Raw genomic sequence first — 15394 nt, forward strand, 5'->3', positions numbered from 1 at the left:
TTTCTTTTGTTCTATCAAGACAAAGTTAGGGAGTAAACCATCTACAATCTAAATCTCAAAGGCTGATTATGGTTCCCTTCAAATGAAAATGAAGAGTAGAGGGATGAAAATCGTCTACAATCAAATATTCAATTTGATTGACTATGGTTCCCTTTTTGTATGCAAAATTCCAAGGAGCTGGGTAGCCAACCCAGTGCTGGTGAAAAAGGCAAACGGCAAGTGGCGCATGTGCGTCGACTACACCGACCTGAACCGAGCTTGCCCGAAAGATTGTTTCCCCCTCCCCAGAATTGACTGCCTAGTGGACGCGACCTCGGGACATGAGTTGCTAAGCTTCCTGGACGCCTACTCGGGCTACAACCAAATCAGGATGGACCAGTCCAATGAGGAAAAAACCAGCTTCATAACCGAGTTCGGCCTGTACTGCTACAAGGTCATGCCCTTTGGATTAAAAGATGCCGGGGCGACCTTCCAAAGACTTGTAAATAGGTTGTTTCAGCCCTTAATTGGCACGGAAATAGAATGTTATGTAGACGACATGGTCGTCAAGACGCAGTTTTCACAGGAATAAATACAAGACTTAGATTCTGTCTTCCAAATTCTGTGTCAATTTAGCATGAAACTGAACCCTAACAAGTGTGTCTTCGGTGTCACCTCAGGTAAGTTCCTAGGGTACATTGTCAACCGGCGCGGTATTGAGGCCAACCCAGACAAGATAAAGGCCATCCTAGATATGAGACCACCCCGAAAAGTAAAAGAGGTTCAGAGGCTAAACGGCCACATAGCCGCTCTGAGCCGCTTCATGTCCAAATCAGCAGACCGCTGCCTGCCTTTCTTCAAAGCAATCAAAGGCAAAGGGTTCGAGTGGACCCGAGACTTCCAGCTCGCGTTCGACGAGCTAAAAAGCTACCTCGCTAGTGTGCCAACCTTAGCCCGGCCCGAGGAGGGCGAGGTCTTGGAACTGTACCTCTCGGCAAGCGACGAGGTGGTCAGTTCGGTACTAATAAAAGAAGTAGATCGGGTCCAACGACCCATCTATTATGTTAGTAAGATTTTGCAGGGAGTAGAGACAAGGTACCCGCAGATAGAAAAGCTAGCATACGCACTGGTGATAGCAGCTCGAAAACTCCGCCCATACTTTCAGGCTCACATTGTCATCGTCTTGACTGACAAACCTCTGAGGCAAGTCTTACTCAAGCCCGAGGTTTCCGGTCGACTGACGAATCGGGCCATCGAACTCAGCGAGTACGACCTCCAGTACAAGCCACGAACTTCTATTAAGGCCCAAGCCTTAGCAGATTTTATCGCCGAATGCACGTTCAGCCTCGAAGTCCCCAGGCTGGTCGAGCCCGAGATCCCCAGTTCGGGTGAGCATGGAGCTCCCAAGGCAACAGAGTCTGAACCCCGTGAAGTAGCAGCCAGTGTGGCATCTCTCCTGGTTAGGACAAACGCGAACTGGGATGAGGAGCCCTGGATCCTTCATGTAGATGGCTCCTTGAACCAATAGGGCAGTGGGGCTGGAATAGTACTACGTGGCCCAAATGGCACGAAACTGGAATACACATTACGCTTTGAGTTTGCGGCATCCAACAACGAGGCGGAGTACGAGGCACTGATAGCCGGACTGAACCTAGCGCAAAGAGTAAGGGCGAAACACATAGTTATCTACAGCGATTCCCAGCTTGTGGTCAACCAAGTTACGGGCGAATACGAAGCACGCGAGCTGACTATGATCGCCTACTTGGCAAAGGTAAAGGAGGCTCTGCTCAACTTCCAGTCACACTTCATCAGGCAAAAACCGAGGTCAAAGAACACTGAGGCCGACTCCTTGTCTTGGTTAGCCAGCACGAGTCACAACACCATGAGAACCGTGTACATAGAGGACTTACCTCGGCCTAGCATTCTCGGTGGGGCAGAGGAGGTCGCTCCCGTCCTTGAAGCAGAGTCGAGCTGGATCGACCCACGCGCGAGCTTCTTGCTAGATAGAACCCTCCCTACGGACCGCAATACAACCAAGAGGGTGCAGCGCCAGGTAGCCAAATACGTCATAATAGACGAACGGCTGTACCGACGGCCCTACACGCTGCCCTACCTGCGCTGCTTGCGACCTACCGAAGCCGAGCTTGTGCTCCGCGACACTCATGAAGGCCTGTGCGGCGGACACTTGAGAGGTAGAGCCCTCGCTCAAAAGGCACTTCAACAAGGATACTACTGGCCAACGATGAAGGCAGAGGCCATCGAGCTCGTCAGAAAATGCGACAAGTGTCAAAAGCATGCCAACATCCACCATCAGCCTGCTGCCGACCTCAAGTACCTCACCAGTCCATGGCCCTTTGCGCAATGGGGCATCGACCTCCTAGGGCCATTCCCGCCAGCAACAGGTGGGAGGAAATTCTTAGTGGTGGCGGTAGATTACTTTACAAAGTGGATAAAAGCTGAACCTCGGCAACAGTTACAGCCCGAAACATACAGAACTTCTTTTGGAAAAACATAGTATGTCGCTTCGGTCTACCTCGGGTACTGATCTCCGACAACGGCAAGCAGTTCGAGGATATCAAGTTCCAAGAATGGTGCCAAGATATGGGAATTCGTCAGAACTTCACATCGGTTGCACACCCGCAAGCAAACGGTCAGACAGAAGTAATGAATAGAGCCATCCTCCGCGGACTGAAAGCACGACTAGACCGAGCTAAAGGGCTGTGGGCGGACGAGCTACCAAGTGTTCTATGGGCTCACCGAACTATGGAAAAAACCGCCACGGGAGAGACCCCCTTTAACCTCACCTATGGCACTGAAGCGGTAATTCCGACGGAGATCGAAATACCTACACTGCGACTAGAAGCATATGATGATTAGACAAACGGAGACGAGCTACGTATCAAACTCGACCTACTGGATGAGGTAAGAGACCTCGCGCACATCCGGACAGCAGCCTACCAGCAAAAAGTAGCTCGGTACTACAATGCCAGAGTAAAGAAGCGGAGCTTCCGCGTCGGCGACCTGGTTCTCCGTAAGATCATGGTACCCGAACCCGGCGTGGGCAAACTTGGACCAAATTGGGAAGGGCCATACAGAGTAAAGAGAGTGCTCGGGGGGGGGGGGGGGGGCATACGAGCTCGAAACCTTAGAGGGCAAACAAGTACCCCGAGCGTGGAACATCGTCAACTTAAGGCGATACTACCTATAACCACCAAGCGAAGTGGACAAAATCGCTATCAGAGCCCAAGGGCTAGGATGCCGAGCTAACGAAGTGGTGACAACGAACTAATAAGGACATTGGCATGTCAGAGATTAAGTATTAACACCAAAACAGGCCGCGTGTGTGCAGTAACCTGGGCAAGAAACAGATCAGGCATATGGTCAGTTCGGCAAATACGGTCAGTTCGGGAGAAAGAAAACAACCAACACTTAACCAAAAGAGATTCCATTCCAAAATAAGGGAGTGTACATTTCGGAAAAAAAAAAATATCGAGCTCACAGGCCCGGAGGTGGTTATTCTTCATCAGAAGGCACTTCGACAACACCCGAAGGTCCTGCCTCGCCCTTGGAATCTGGCTCACCATCAGCGGCGTCGGCCATCTCCTGTGTAATGCGCGAGGTGGATATCGCACTAATATCAAGCTCGGGGTATGTATTCCGGATCATCCACCGGCTTAGTTTAAAGCCCTTTCTGTACGAGTCCACCATCAGGTCATCAAAGCACAGCGAAGCAATGTACTTGTCAACAGCCTTCTTCTTGGCGTCCTTAATGCCTTGGGAAAAAATCTGCGTTCTCTCCCTGATATCCTCCTGAAGATATTCAACCTGATGCTGCAAGTCCAGCCTCAGGTCCGCCATATGCTTTACCACAACTCCCATGGCCTCAGCATCTCTCTGAGACCTCGCCTGCCTGGCCTGTGCAGCGCGAGCAGCCGCCTCAGCAGCTCGGGAAGCCGCCTCGGCAGCACGGAAGGCCTCTTCGGCAGCTCGCGCCTGCCTCGAGCTCCTTTCCACCTGGGCCGCCAAGGCATGGATTGAAGAATTCACCTACCAAAAGGGGAAGAACAAAATGATCAAAGGAACGAAAGAAGGATAAAAGCAAAGAGCCGGACAAGAAATCTGACTTACCACCATGGCATGAGTGGCAGCACGACAAGCTACCTGGTTCAATGGAAGCTCGGACCATGCCACGACCTCCTCAGGATAGATAGCCTCCCTACTCTTCTGCAGAGCGTAGTTCGGTGATAACACGCTCCTGAACTCGCCTTGGGCCCCCGAGCCTGAGGGCCCAGCTCGCGTGTAAGCGGATTCAGAGTAAGCAGGAGCCCCCGTATAAGTAGCTTCGGCATAAGGAGCCCCTGCCGCCTCATGGACTGGAGGGGCCATCTCGGGTTCCCTAGGCGGGTCCACAGACGGGTAGTTCGGTACTTCGGGCTCCGCGTCTGTGGGCACCTCTGTGCGAGTTCGTTTTGCAACCCGCTTCCTCCTCTTCATACCGTGAAACAAGTGCCCGCCGCGAGTCCTCTCTAAGTCCATCACACCTGCAAAATGAGTTCGGCATCATGAAAAGGCGAAAGAACAAAGCAAAACAAGACAAACCTGAGTAAGGAACCTACCTAAACTCAAACCGGCCTCAATGAGCTTGGCCTACGATAGATAAAGATGGCATTTTTGTCCAAGCCGTGCCCATTGCCGAAGGCCCTTCGCCATCTCTTTATCAAGCGTAACATCGGAGTCAGGGGCGGCCATTCCCCACCCGGTTTGAAACGGCCACCCCAATACACTTCTTACCCCGAAATAATCCCGCTTCCACGCCGGGACCTTGTTGGGAAGTTTGTGTAAAAGCTTAAAACCCGGGCGGGGAGACAGGTAATACGCCCGCCTACGCCCGGGAAGGGGACCCGCTTGCTTCTTAAGCATTAAGATGGAAGAGAAGATCTCCAAGTCTAAAGGGAAGCCCTGTTCGCAAAATAGGGAGATTGTCCCCACCAAGTTATGAATGGAGTTCAGGTGAAGCTGGCCGACAGTAACGCCAAAGTGGTTCATGACCTCGACAAGGAGGGGATGGAAGGCAATCGCAGCCCCGCAGCGAGCTGCTCCCGGAATATCACGATCTCTTCAGGACCGTGTTCCCAAGGAAAGCTATCCGAAGGTATGAAGTAGGCATACTCCCCAGGCAAGTTGTAATAGGTAATAAGGGATTGGAGCCCCTCGGGCGTCATGGTCGAGGGACTGAACTTGTCTAACGTCCGACCTCGACGAGAGGTGGAACCTGCGGTTCACTAGGACCATCAGGGAATGCAACTTGGTTCGTAGAGCCTGCATCGGACCCCCTTGAAGAAGAACCGTCTAAGCTATCTGAGCTAGACATCGGGGAGAGAAGATGGATCCCAGGAAAGTACTCACCCGGAAAAATGCTTGAACGGACTACGGGAACTTGAACACGAGCAGAAGACCTTGAAGGCGAACTAAAGGATTGGACGCGAGCTCAAGAAGCAAAGCGCAGAAGTGACAAGCAACTGGGGTCCCCCCATTATTTATACCCACAGTAACCAAGAATCAATAGCTCAGATCAAAGCCAATCCGACGGCCTGCAGTCGCGTTGACCGCACGTCTCCTGAGACCAAGACGTGACTGGCCACACATCTCTTGAAACTAACTGCACGTCTCCTCACATTAAAGGCAGCAGCAGCACGTTTTCAAATTTGAAAAGATGCCCGCTGTCGCATCTCCCAGCGGCGCGCTTTTTTCAATTTTGAAATAAAGCGTGCCCTGCCACGTCTGCTAGCGGCGCGCTTTTTGAATTTTGAAATAAGGCGCGTGCTGTCACGTCTGTCAGCATTTGTAGGCAAATCGGCGCGTTTCCCGTCTTTTGGGCGCTCGAGAAACCCAAAAAATCTTGACGATGCACCTCGCGCTATCAGTCAAACCGAAGTACGGGACAAATCCACCCTCCACCTCGCGAACTCTCCGCACCAGGGCAAGACCCTTAGCACGAGGAGTGGGGGGCAATTGATGAAGGAAGATTTGGCTCGACCTTGTAACCACTCAACACGTGGCAAAGGCAACAGTTCGGCACAACAGCTCGCCAAGGCGCGAGCTCCGAGAGGAGGAACTAGTGGTCCGAACTCCCCGCAAGGAGCCCGAACTCCCAGTAAGGAGCCCGAGCTCTCCCTTAGGCCCCGAGCCTTACGAACACAAAGGGCAACAACCCGAACTGGCCTGCCCCACGGCAGTTCGAGCCACACTTCTATCCGAACTCAAGACAACCTCGCACACCACTCCAGCACTTCGCCCCCTGAACACCGAACTGAACACACCGCACCTAACTGACTTGGGATCTGATGCTTGACAGCCGCATTCCAACGGCCACCTGCCACCGCCATCTCCAGTTACAGAGACGGCTCCGACAAGGAGCAGTGGCGGTTCTGTCCCAACAGAGGTGATGACACCCGAACTGATAGAAGCACAGAAGTAATCATACCCGACCTGACAGAGGCCTCGGAGTGAGTGCGCGAGGTGGTTATAAAAAGGCTCTCTACCCCCCGAGGAAGGTATGTGAACTTTGCGCCATCTGGTTTTATCTTGCCTTTGAGAAAATACTAACTTGAGCTTTGGAGTGATCTCGCCGGGTTCCTCCCCGGAGATTCCCCACTTTCTTCGTTTCAGGCCCCCCTGTTTCTCCAATCAGAGGCAAGGTCGTTGACAGCTAGGATCGGCCGGATTGCGCACCATCAACATCCATCTTTGGATGCTATAAAAAAAGAGACCTATTCAAAATCCTATTCGGATTAGGACTCTTCTGTTCAAAAAAAAAAAAACTAATTACATGATTATTTTCAAAAAAAAAAAAAGATCCTACTAAAGCCAGGATTCCTCCGCGAATCCTACTTAAATTAGGACTCTTATTTTATGAGCCTACAAAATAATTGTCTTGGTCAAAAACAACTCGGGATCAAGATTTAAGGGTGGATAAAAGATAATTTGATAAAATCAAAGTGTCCTATTTCAACCAGGACTCTTCCAACTGTGAAAATCTATGGTTAACCCTCAAATAATCAAATCAAATCACATAATTAATAACATCAAGCATAACAAAATCGAGAGTCCAGAGTCCTAGTTGCACTAGGACTTCTCAATTTAACAAGATGAGTAACTATAAAACCTCATCAAATTAATCAAACAGTTAGATTATATCAGATTTTGTCTAACGAAAGATATTGCAAGAGTCTTGATCATACTAGGACTCTTCCAATTTTGTCTCAATTCTTTTCTAATGATAAAACTTTCATAAATTTTGACTTTAACTGCTTTTTTAAGTCCTGTATGCCCATATTCTATGATTTTGGGCCCACAGTGTTCAAGGGGGCACTGTTGAAGTCATTTTTTTTATTCAAATAATTTGTAATAAGTGGGCTAGCTAGTGTACTAGCCAAATCATTAAAATTATAAAAAAGTATCCTGTATGGGAGTTCCCCCTCTTAAGTGGGGAGTTCTTTCTCTTTAAGTGGGGAGTTCTCTCTCTTTAAGTGGGAGGGACATGTGTCCTTCACCTAGGAGGAGGGGGTAGTTACATAACCACTCCACTCCCTATTTAAGCTCCTTAAGGGGAAGCTAGAAACATAGACACACAGAGAGACTCTTCGGAGAAAATTTTCACAAGAGATTCTTAAGAAAGGCAAAGATAAGGAGAGAAGAAAAGAGAAGTGCTCAAGGGAAGGCAAGGAAGGAAAAGTCTCACTAATACAGGTAGAGAAAAGAAAAGTCCACTCTGTGAATACTTCCTATTTATGTCTTTTGCTATGTATCATTCTTTCTCTCCCTTTTGTTATTACTTTTGAGAAAGGAAAAAGAGGGAAATAAACCATCTACAACCAGGTGCCTTTACTTGGTTGATTATGGTCCCTCTTTCAAGACAAAGATAGGGATTAAACCGTCTACAGTCTAATTCTCGAAGATTGATTATGGTTCCCTTCAAATGAAAATGATGAGTAGGGGGGAATGAACCATTTACAACCAGGTGCCTCTACTTGGTTGATTATGGTCCCTCTATCAAGACAAAGTTAGGGAGTAAACCATCTACAATCTAAATCTCAAAGGCTGATTATGGTTCCCTTCAAATGAAAATGTTGAGTAGAGGGATGAAAATCGTCTACAATCAAATATTCAATTTGATTGACTACGGTTCCCTTTTCGTATGCAAAATTCCAAGGAGTAAGGCTGTCTACAATCAGAATTTCATCTGATTGACTACAACTTATTATGAAGAAAGGAGTGAGAAGGAAATTTTCTTTGTATTAAAGAAAAGAGAAATGTATTGCTGTATAGTTTCTCAATTGTATTATTTTTTTTTCTTTCTTCTCATTCTTGTACACCTGATGTAAAAGAAAAGCAAATGAAAAGTTCTTTTTAAGTACCCTATTGTTCTTTTCTTTTGTTCTATGCGTTCATTTCTCCAAGTCAGAATCAAAAGGTGTTCTCTACTTTCCTGTGGGGATGTAATTAAGGGGAACAATCCGTATGATTCCCTGAATGGGCCTTACCCAAAATATTAAAAACTCAATCACTTGATTGAGTGAATTATGTTGCATGAGAATTTTTTAAAATTTTCACACCAACATTTGTTAAGTTGGTTATTTTGTTTTATGCTAAAGCAGGTTGGAGCTATGTTTCAAGCTCTAAAAGGATCACCGCCAATACCGGAAACATTATCACCTGAGGGCAAGGATTTCCTCAGGTGTTGCTTTCAAAGAAACCCTGCAGATAGGCCATCAGCAATCATGTTGTTGGAACATCCTTTTGTGAGAATCTCAAATTATCCAGAAGGTCCAGGTTTCCTGCAAGCATTTTCTGGAATGAAACTAGTGGTAACTCTCTTTCATACAACCAGTTGATGTTCACCCATCTAAGCATTTAAAATGACTGGTAAACTTGTTCTAATATTTCATAAAATATGTTCTTACAGGACAAAGCATATAATACCAGAGAGTGGAATAAACATAAATCTGAGATGGTGTCAACATCTCCAAGCACATCAACTACAAAAGGAAGCATACCATCTAATGGGTAAGCTTCTTGTGCATGATCCCCTGTACTATCTGAGGCCACTAGAACAAATTATGATTCTGAAATGGTACTTTTACATTGCATGACCACTGCATCCGGCTTCATGCAAGATTATTGTTTTTGCTCCAGTGATCAACAATCTCATGCTGAAACTTGCGACTCCGCAGCAGCCTCCCATCATTCTCCTAAATCCATCCTCGAGGCCTTTGGCAGTTTGTCTCCACACTCAAATAGCACACATAATTCCAGACATTCTCAACAATGTAGACTTGCACACTTGGAGCAGCCATTAATATGCCTTCACAAGAGCTTATGGGAGGAAGTCTCACAACTTTACTGACACAGGTTGATCAGATTCATATCTACAACATATTGTTCTCTCATTTGGATCTGGGGAAGACTTGCAAGTTAGTTGCGTAGAGTTAAGAGATGCCTGCATTGAAGCTGCAGTTAGTTCCCAGATCACATGAACAGCAGAACATCTGTAAAAAGTTCTTTCCTGTATCATCAATATTGACACCTGTTGAAGCTACAAGGCCTCATCTTTGATTTTCATAATTATTATTATCATTTTGTGCTGAATGCTGAAGTTCTTTATCCATGCTATGCGGAGAAGATTTTCACATGTATAGGATAGTATCAAATTGACTTTGTAGATATTTAGGTCCTTAGTAGCCAGTCTAATTATTGCATAGCATATAGTTTATCTTCATGTTCTTGTATACGAGGTAGAGGCAGAGCAACCCAAAGGATGAAATTTTCTTTCATTGACAGTTTTGATGTAACTGGCTGTTGTGATTGTCACTAGATTTATATGTTTTTGGATTTGATCAATAAAAAAGACTACCACTTAGGGCTCTCAATATGTTGTTATACAACCCAGAAAGAAATGGGCCCAATATAGGGCTCTCAGTATGTTGTTACCATCAATTTTTTTTTTTTTTTTTGTTACAGCTTTACCCCATCAACGTCACTTGTTCTTTTATTTTGGGAAAGAGTTGCAGTGAGAAAGCTCGACATCACTGATAATGCCACGCATTTAAATATTTAAGCTTTGGATTCTTGCTAAGCTTATGTTGCATGCAAAAGTAGGGCTGCAAATGGGTTGGATCGAATGGGCATACCTAGATTCAAACTAGATTTGTTAATAACTTAATATTCAGGTTTGAAGCAAATCTTATCCATTGGATTTAAATCATATCTCATTGGATTTGGATATTGAATACTATTATTAAGTAAAACAATTATCAAAATATTATATATCATCAATAAAATAACTAAAAAAGTATTTCGATGTGGTATTATCATGAATTATGATTTCAAAATAACTTGAGATTGGAAATTTGGAACCTATCACTATAGTCAACATTCAAACTTTACCAATAGATACATGTTAATTTTACGTAGATATAATAAGCATATTAAAGGATGGAATCAAATTGGTGTTTGATTGGATGCAAATTTGATTTTGATATCGTTTGCAGCCCTTTGCAAAAGCAAGGTTTGCCTATAGTTTTCTTTTCTTTTCTTTTCTTTTTTTTTTTTGCAAAAGAAAGAGAAGCAGCTTAATTACTGATTAGCGAAATTGAACTGTACAGGCTGTGTAGGCCAAGAGCATCTCGATTAGTAGATCTATTTACATATTCAAAAAAGATGGAATGTAAGTTTGACAAAATAGTTCTGATGCTGTTCCAGCCTTCTGAAAGGAAGTTTACTAGTTTGTTAGAGTCATTATATACTATTATACGCTGTAGAGAGATCCGAAGCTTCTTCCAACCCGGCCACGAGGGCCCTCGTTTCTGCATGGACACTGCCCAGCAAAGCTTTTCCTTCCGCAGTGATTTCACCTGAGGCATGTTTGATGATGAATGCTCGTCCTACCTACCCTGCATTGGGGTCAAAATAGCCATCAATATGCAAGCTATTTAAGAAGAGTATTGGTGTAGTCGCAAACACTGGTAGCATATATGCTGTGACAGAATTTACATGGGTGATAGTGAGGTGTTCTCAAAGATTATTTTGTTCCTTGCTTTCCATATTAGATATTAGTAAAATGCAGCCTTTGCCGAAGAGATTTAGACATGTTTCCTTGTCTGTTAGACTTTTAGGCTCTGTTCACTTTTCCGTAAATTATTTATTCGGGTAAATGCATTTACCTAGGTAAATGTTTTCTAAGAAAGACTTACCTAGGTAAGTGCATTTACCCATGTTCTTTTATTTCCCATGTAAATAAGGCAATGACCATTTTAGTCATAAAAATCCAATATTAAAAGGGGCATTTTTATCTCATTCAAGTGTTGACAACCCCCAAAGTTATTTACCCACCTAGGAGATGGGTATTACTTTTCCGAGTAAGTGGTACCCAGGAAAATAAACTTTCTCTAGTCCCCATATAAATCTGAACAAAGAATATGGGATTCTTGGTCAATGGGAACCAAATTCTTTGTTGTGGGAACCAGATTCTTGGTCAATCTGAACAAATAAACTTTCTCTTAAAATCCGAATAAAGAACGCCCCCTCCCATGTTCTTTGTTGTGGGAACCAGGGAAAGTTTATTTTCTTAGGTACCACTTACCTAAGTAAGTAATACCCATCTCCTAGGTGGATAATCACTTTCTCACCTATGGGAAAAGTTGCCAACACTTGAATGGGACAAAAATGCCCTTTTTAATAATGGGTTTTGGTGGTTAAGTTGGTCATTACATTATTTACCTAGGAAATAAAAGAACACGGGTAATTACATTTACCTGCATAAATAACTTACCAAAAAGAGAACAGATGATTCCAACCATTTTGTGATTATCACATGAATTGGCTGGAGTGTTACTTTGTTCGGGTTGAGTCTCACTTGTGCGTGGCACCATATTGCACGAGCATAAGCACAGGTAAAAAACAAGTGATGGGGTGTTTCTAGTGCCTGCTGACAGTGGGAACATTTCCTATCTTCTTAAGAGAGCCAAGCGGAGCATTTATCTTTGGTGAGGATTCCACCCCATTGCAGCTTCCAAACAAAAAGTTGAAATCTGGGTGGGATCTTAGTTTTCCATATCAGTTGTTCGATGTTGAGATCTGAATTAGGTCAGAGGTGCATGATATGATGTAAATGATCTATAAAAATCAGATATTGCAACCGCTGGCAGTTCCAAGTACTGTGATTGTTTAGCAAGTCAGCAACCTTGATGAGATAAGAGATTAGTGTTAGTGGTTGTGATTGGTTTTGGAATTCCACCCTAGATGGTTGGTATCAATGGGTCACAGAATGTATGAATTAACCTGCCATTCTTTTACAACTATAACATACGTGGCTTCAAGTCCTTTAGCAGTTTCAAAGCTTGACGTCACCATCGGGCGCTATTGTGGCCTTTTTTTTGGCACTAAATAAACCTGTGTTTGGGAAATATTTTGCCTTGATAGCCGAGGCCCATAATGAATTTGTGCAGGTCAATCGTCTCCAAATTTATCTGCTGAACAATGCTTTGTTCATTTGCATTCCCTGTTTGAGACCCATTCCATTTCCACCCGAGGGTTTGGGTGAACAAAGCATGCTCTGACCCTCCTTTGTTATCGTGACTGAAGATTTTCCATAATTAATTTTTTGACTCAATAAATTTTCCAACTTTTTGAGTACTTTGGGTCAGAGAGCTTGAACTTGAGAGAGTTTAGCTCTGATGACATCATCTGCAAATAGGTGATGACTAATTTCTGGCCCATTATGACCTATTTTGATGCCTTGTAAGGACCCTTCACTGATTATACCATTGAGGAGTTGGATAAGACTTCCATACCTAGAATGATTAGGTAAGGGGATAAGGGATCTCCCTGTCTTAGTCCTTTCTTAAGATAAATTAAATTACACTATTTTTGACAGAAGTTCATTTTTGATAGTACTTCTCTAATGAATTTCCACCCCAATCTATCAAATAATTGGCACATATCTAGCTTAATAGCAATATACCCTTTCCCTTTTCTTTGTAGTTTCATCTGATGTATGGTTTCTTTTACAAGTAGCTAGGATGTTATCAGTGATTTGTCTACTTTTCAGAAAGTTAAGACTAAAAAGTGAAGATGATGTCCTGTAGAATAGGCTGCATTCTCTAGACTAGCCATTTTGAGATGATCTACGGGTGAGTTGCACTTCAAGATGAATATAACATTTGTGTTCTTAATTTCCTCTGGGAGTTGTTCAAAGTAGTAAAAGTCATTGACCATCTCAAGAATGTCTTGGCTGAGAATATCCCAAAATTGCTAGTAGAGATAAGCAGTAAAACCATCGAGTCCAAAAACCTTGTGAGGGGGTTCATTTGCCTCACCACTTAGTGAAGTTCTTCACAACTTGGCGGGACCAGAAGTGACTTAAGGTGGTTTTGTTAAAGGCGAGGGAGGTTGAGGGAAGCTAGGTGAGTTGGTTTAAAGGATTCAGGTTCCCTCCTATCTGCCAAATGATACTAAAGAAGGATTTAGACACTTCTTTGTGGTATGAGGTCCAATTACCATTCGAGTCTTTGACCCAAATAGTATTATTTTTGACGTATTTTTGTTTAACCATTTGGTGAAAGTATTTTGTATTCTGGTCTTCACCTTTAACCATAGCTTCTTGCATTTAAGCCCTCATAACTATTCTTCTTTTAGGAACTAATAATGGTATTGCTTCTAAAATTTCTGCAGCTTTATGTGGTTGTAATATGAATCGTAGGCCATGTGCAAACTCGAAATTTTCTTATCTAGCTGTCGGAGATGGTCTTAGATAAGGCCAAAACAAGTTTTGTTCCAACTCTTAAGACGTTGTTTACACTCTTTGAGCTTAGTGGTTACCTTGTACCATGGACGACCATGTACACTACTGGACCATGCTTCCTCTATAAGTCTAGATGCATAGTAAATGACCTAGAACATTAAATGAAGGTATTTGTACTAGTCACGTGTGCATTACTTCTACCAAAAATTCAATGGGCATATGTTCATCGCTTATGGGCTTAAAGATTCAAGCAAGAGAAAAAATAGGGGTTGTTTGACAATAGCTGAATTGAATGATTTATTACTTTATCTTGTATAATTCATTAAGTTGGGGGTATTCACCCAGAAAAAGTCATTTAGTTGCGGGAGCGCTTATTGTTGGCTAGATGATCCCAACCATGGTTTAATGTATCAAACAGTTAAAAGTTAAAAGTATGGATATTTTTAGTGCCCGTTTGGGAGGGATTTCGGAACATGACTTCTGACGCTCCGAGTTGGGCTCCACATGGGAATGCCAAAAGTTGTATTTAGTGAAAATTTGGAAAGCCCTTCTCTGGAATACGAGTGCTCAACCACCATGGTTGAATCACCACATTTTTTTTTTTGTTCAGCTCAAGGATCGGACAAATCCATAACAGCACACTCTTGAATCCAAACATAAACAAACTTGACCCTCCAAGCCCTTTTTTTGCCGGCTGATGGGCAACCTTATTCGCATTTCTATTTACAAAGTTGAAATATAGCACCAAAGTTAGGGGTGGCAATTTTTCACCTAATCCGCTGAATCCACCCAACCCATCCGTATATCTAATCTATCTAACCTGCTCATTTACTTGATGGGTTGTGTAGTCAACCCATCACCTAATTTATTTATTTAAATGGGTTGGGTTGTGGATAACCATTGGGTTAACCATCACAAATATATTTAATATTTCTTAGCCTTTTTTTTTAATTTTCTTCATTTGAATTAAATAATTTATAATTAATGCATTAATTTTCTATTAATTATTGACTAAAATTAGTTTTGTCTTGAATCAACACACTTCACCCAACATAAATCCAAATCAATTTGATCCGAGTTCGGATTAGTTCAACGCGGTCTAACCCCAATCCAGCATTATACCGATCTGGGCCAACCCGAATCCGAAATAGACCCCGGATGGGATGGTTCAGTACTGCTTGCTTTACCCACTTTGGGTCATCCAGTCCAACCATTATTCACACAGGCCAACTTGACCCAATACAACCTGATCCCGGTCGACCCGACTTTGAAACGGATCGGATGGGATGGGATCTGAACCCTAAACCCACCTGCTTGCTTTGCCCAATTTAGATCATTCGGTCTAGCTTGTATCCATACAACCCGACCCGAATCCAGTCTGATTTACTTCTCTCGACCCGTTTCAGACCAGTCAGTTCGGTCCTAAACCCGTGCACAAACCTGACATGAGCCAACCCAAAGTCAATCAACCAATAGTTGAACCAGCCCGATCCGGTTGGGGTCAGGTTCAACCAATCTGAACCGGTCTGATCGGAATGATCCGGTTCTAAACGGTTCAACCACTCTTGATGTGATTAGCTTGAAGACAATACAAATTAGCTAGTTCAAGTTGGT

The 15394-nt window shown here is 43.9% G+C and overlaps 1 protein-coding gene across 9 annotated transcripts in view; it reads left to right on the top strand.

Annotated features, from left to right (window-relative positions):
- Positions 1–9908, top strand: part of LOC104595886 (mitogen-activated protein kinase kinase kinase 5) — a 41126-nt gene extending 31218 nt beyond the window's left edge. For 4 of the 9 annotated variants that reach the window (XM_010256836.3, XM_019197458.2, XM_088888608.1 and 1 more), the window contains 3 exons: positions 8637–8846; positions 8945–9045; positions 9175–9908. In XM_010256836.3, coding sequence (XP_010255138.1) covers positions 8637–8846; positions 8945–9045; positions 9175–9385 — 522 coding nt within the window. In that variant the 3' untranslated portion in view covers positions 9386–9908. Of the gene's footprint in view, positions 1–8633; positions 8847–8944; positions 9046–9155 lie in introns of all 9 variants that reach the window. The other 5 variants (XM_088888606.1, XM_088888605.1, XM_088888607.1 and 2 more) reach the window with 3 other exon arrangements.
- Positions 9909–15394: the final 5486 nt, after the last annotated feature.

The sequence above is a fragment of the Nelumbo nucifera genome, chromosome 5 (genome assembly GCF_055504915.1).
Source record: "Nelumbo nucifera cultivar China Antique chromosome 5, China Antique-T2T, whole genome shotgun sequence".
Classification (NCBI taxonomy): Eukaryota; Viridiplantae; Streptophyta; class Magnoliopsida; order Proteales; family Nelumbonaceae; genus Nelumbo; species Nelumbo nucifera.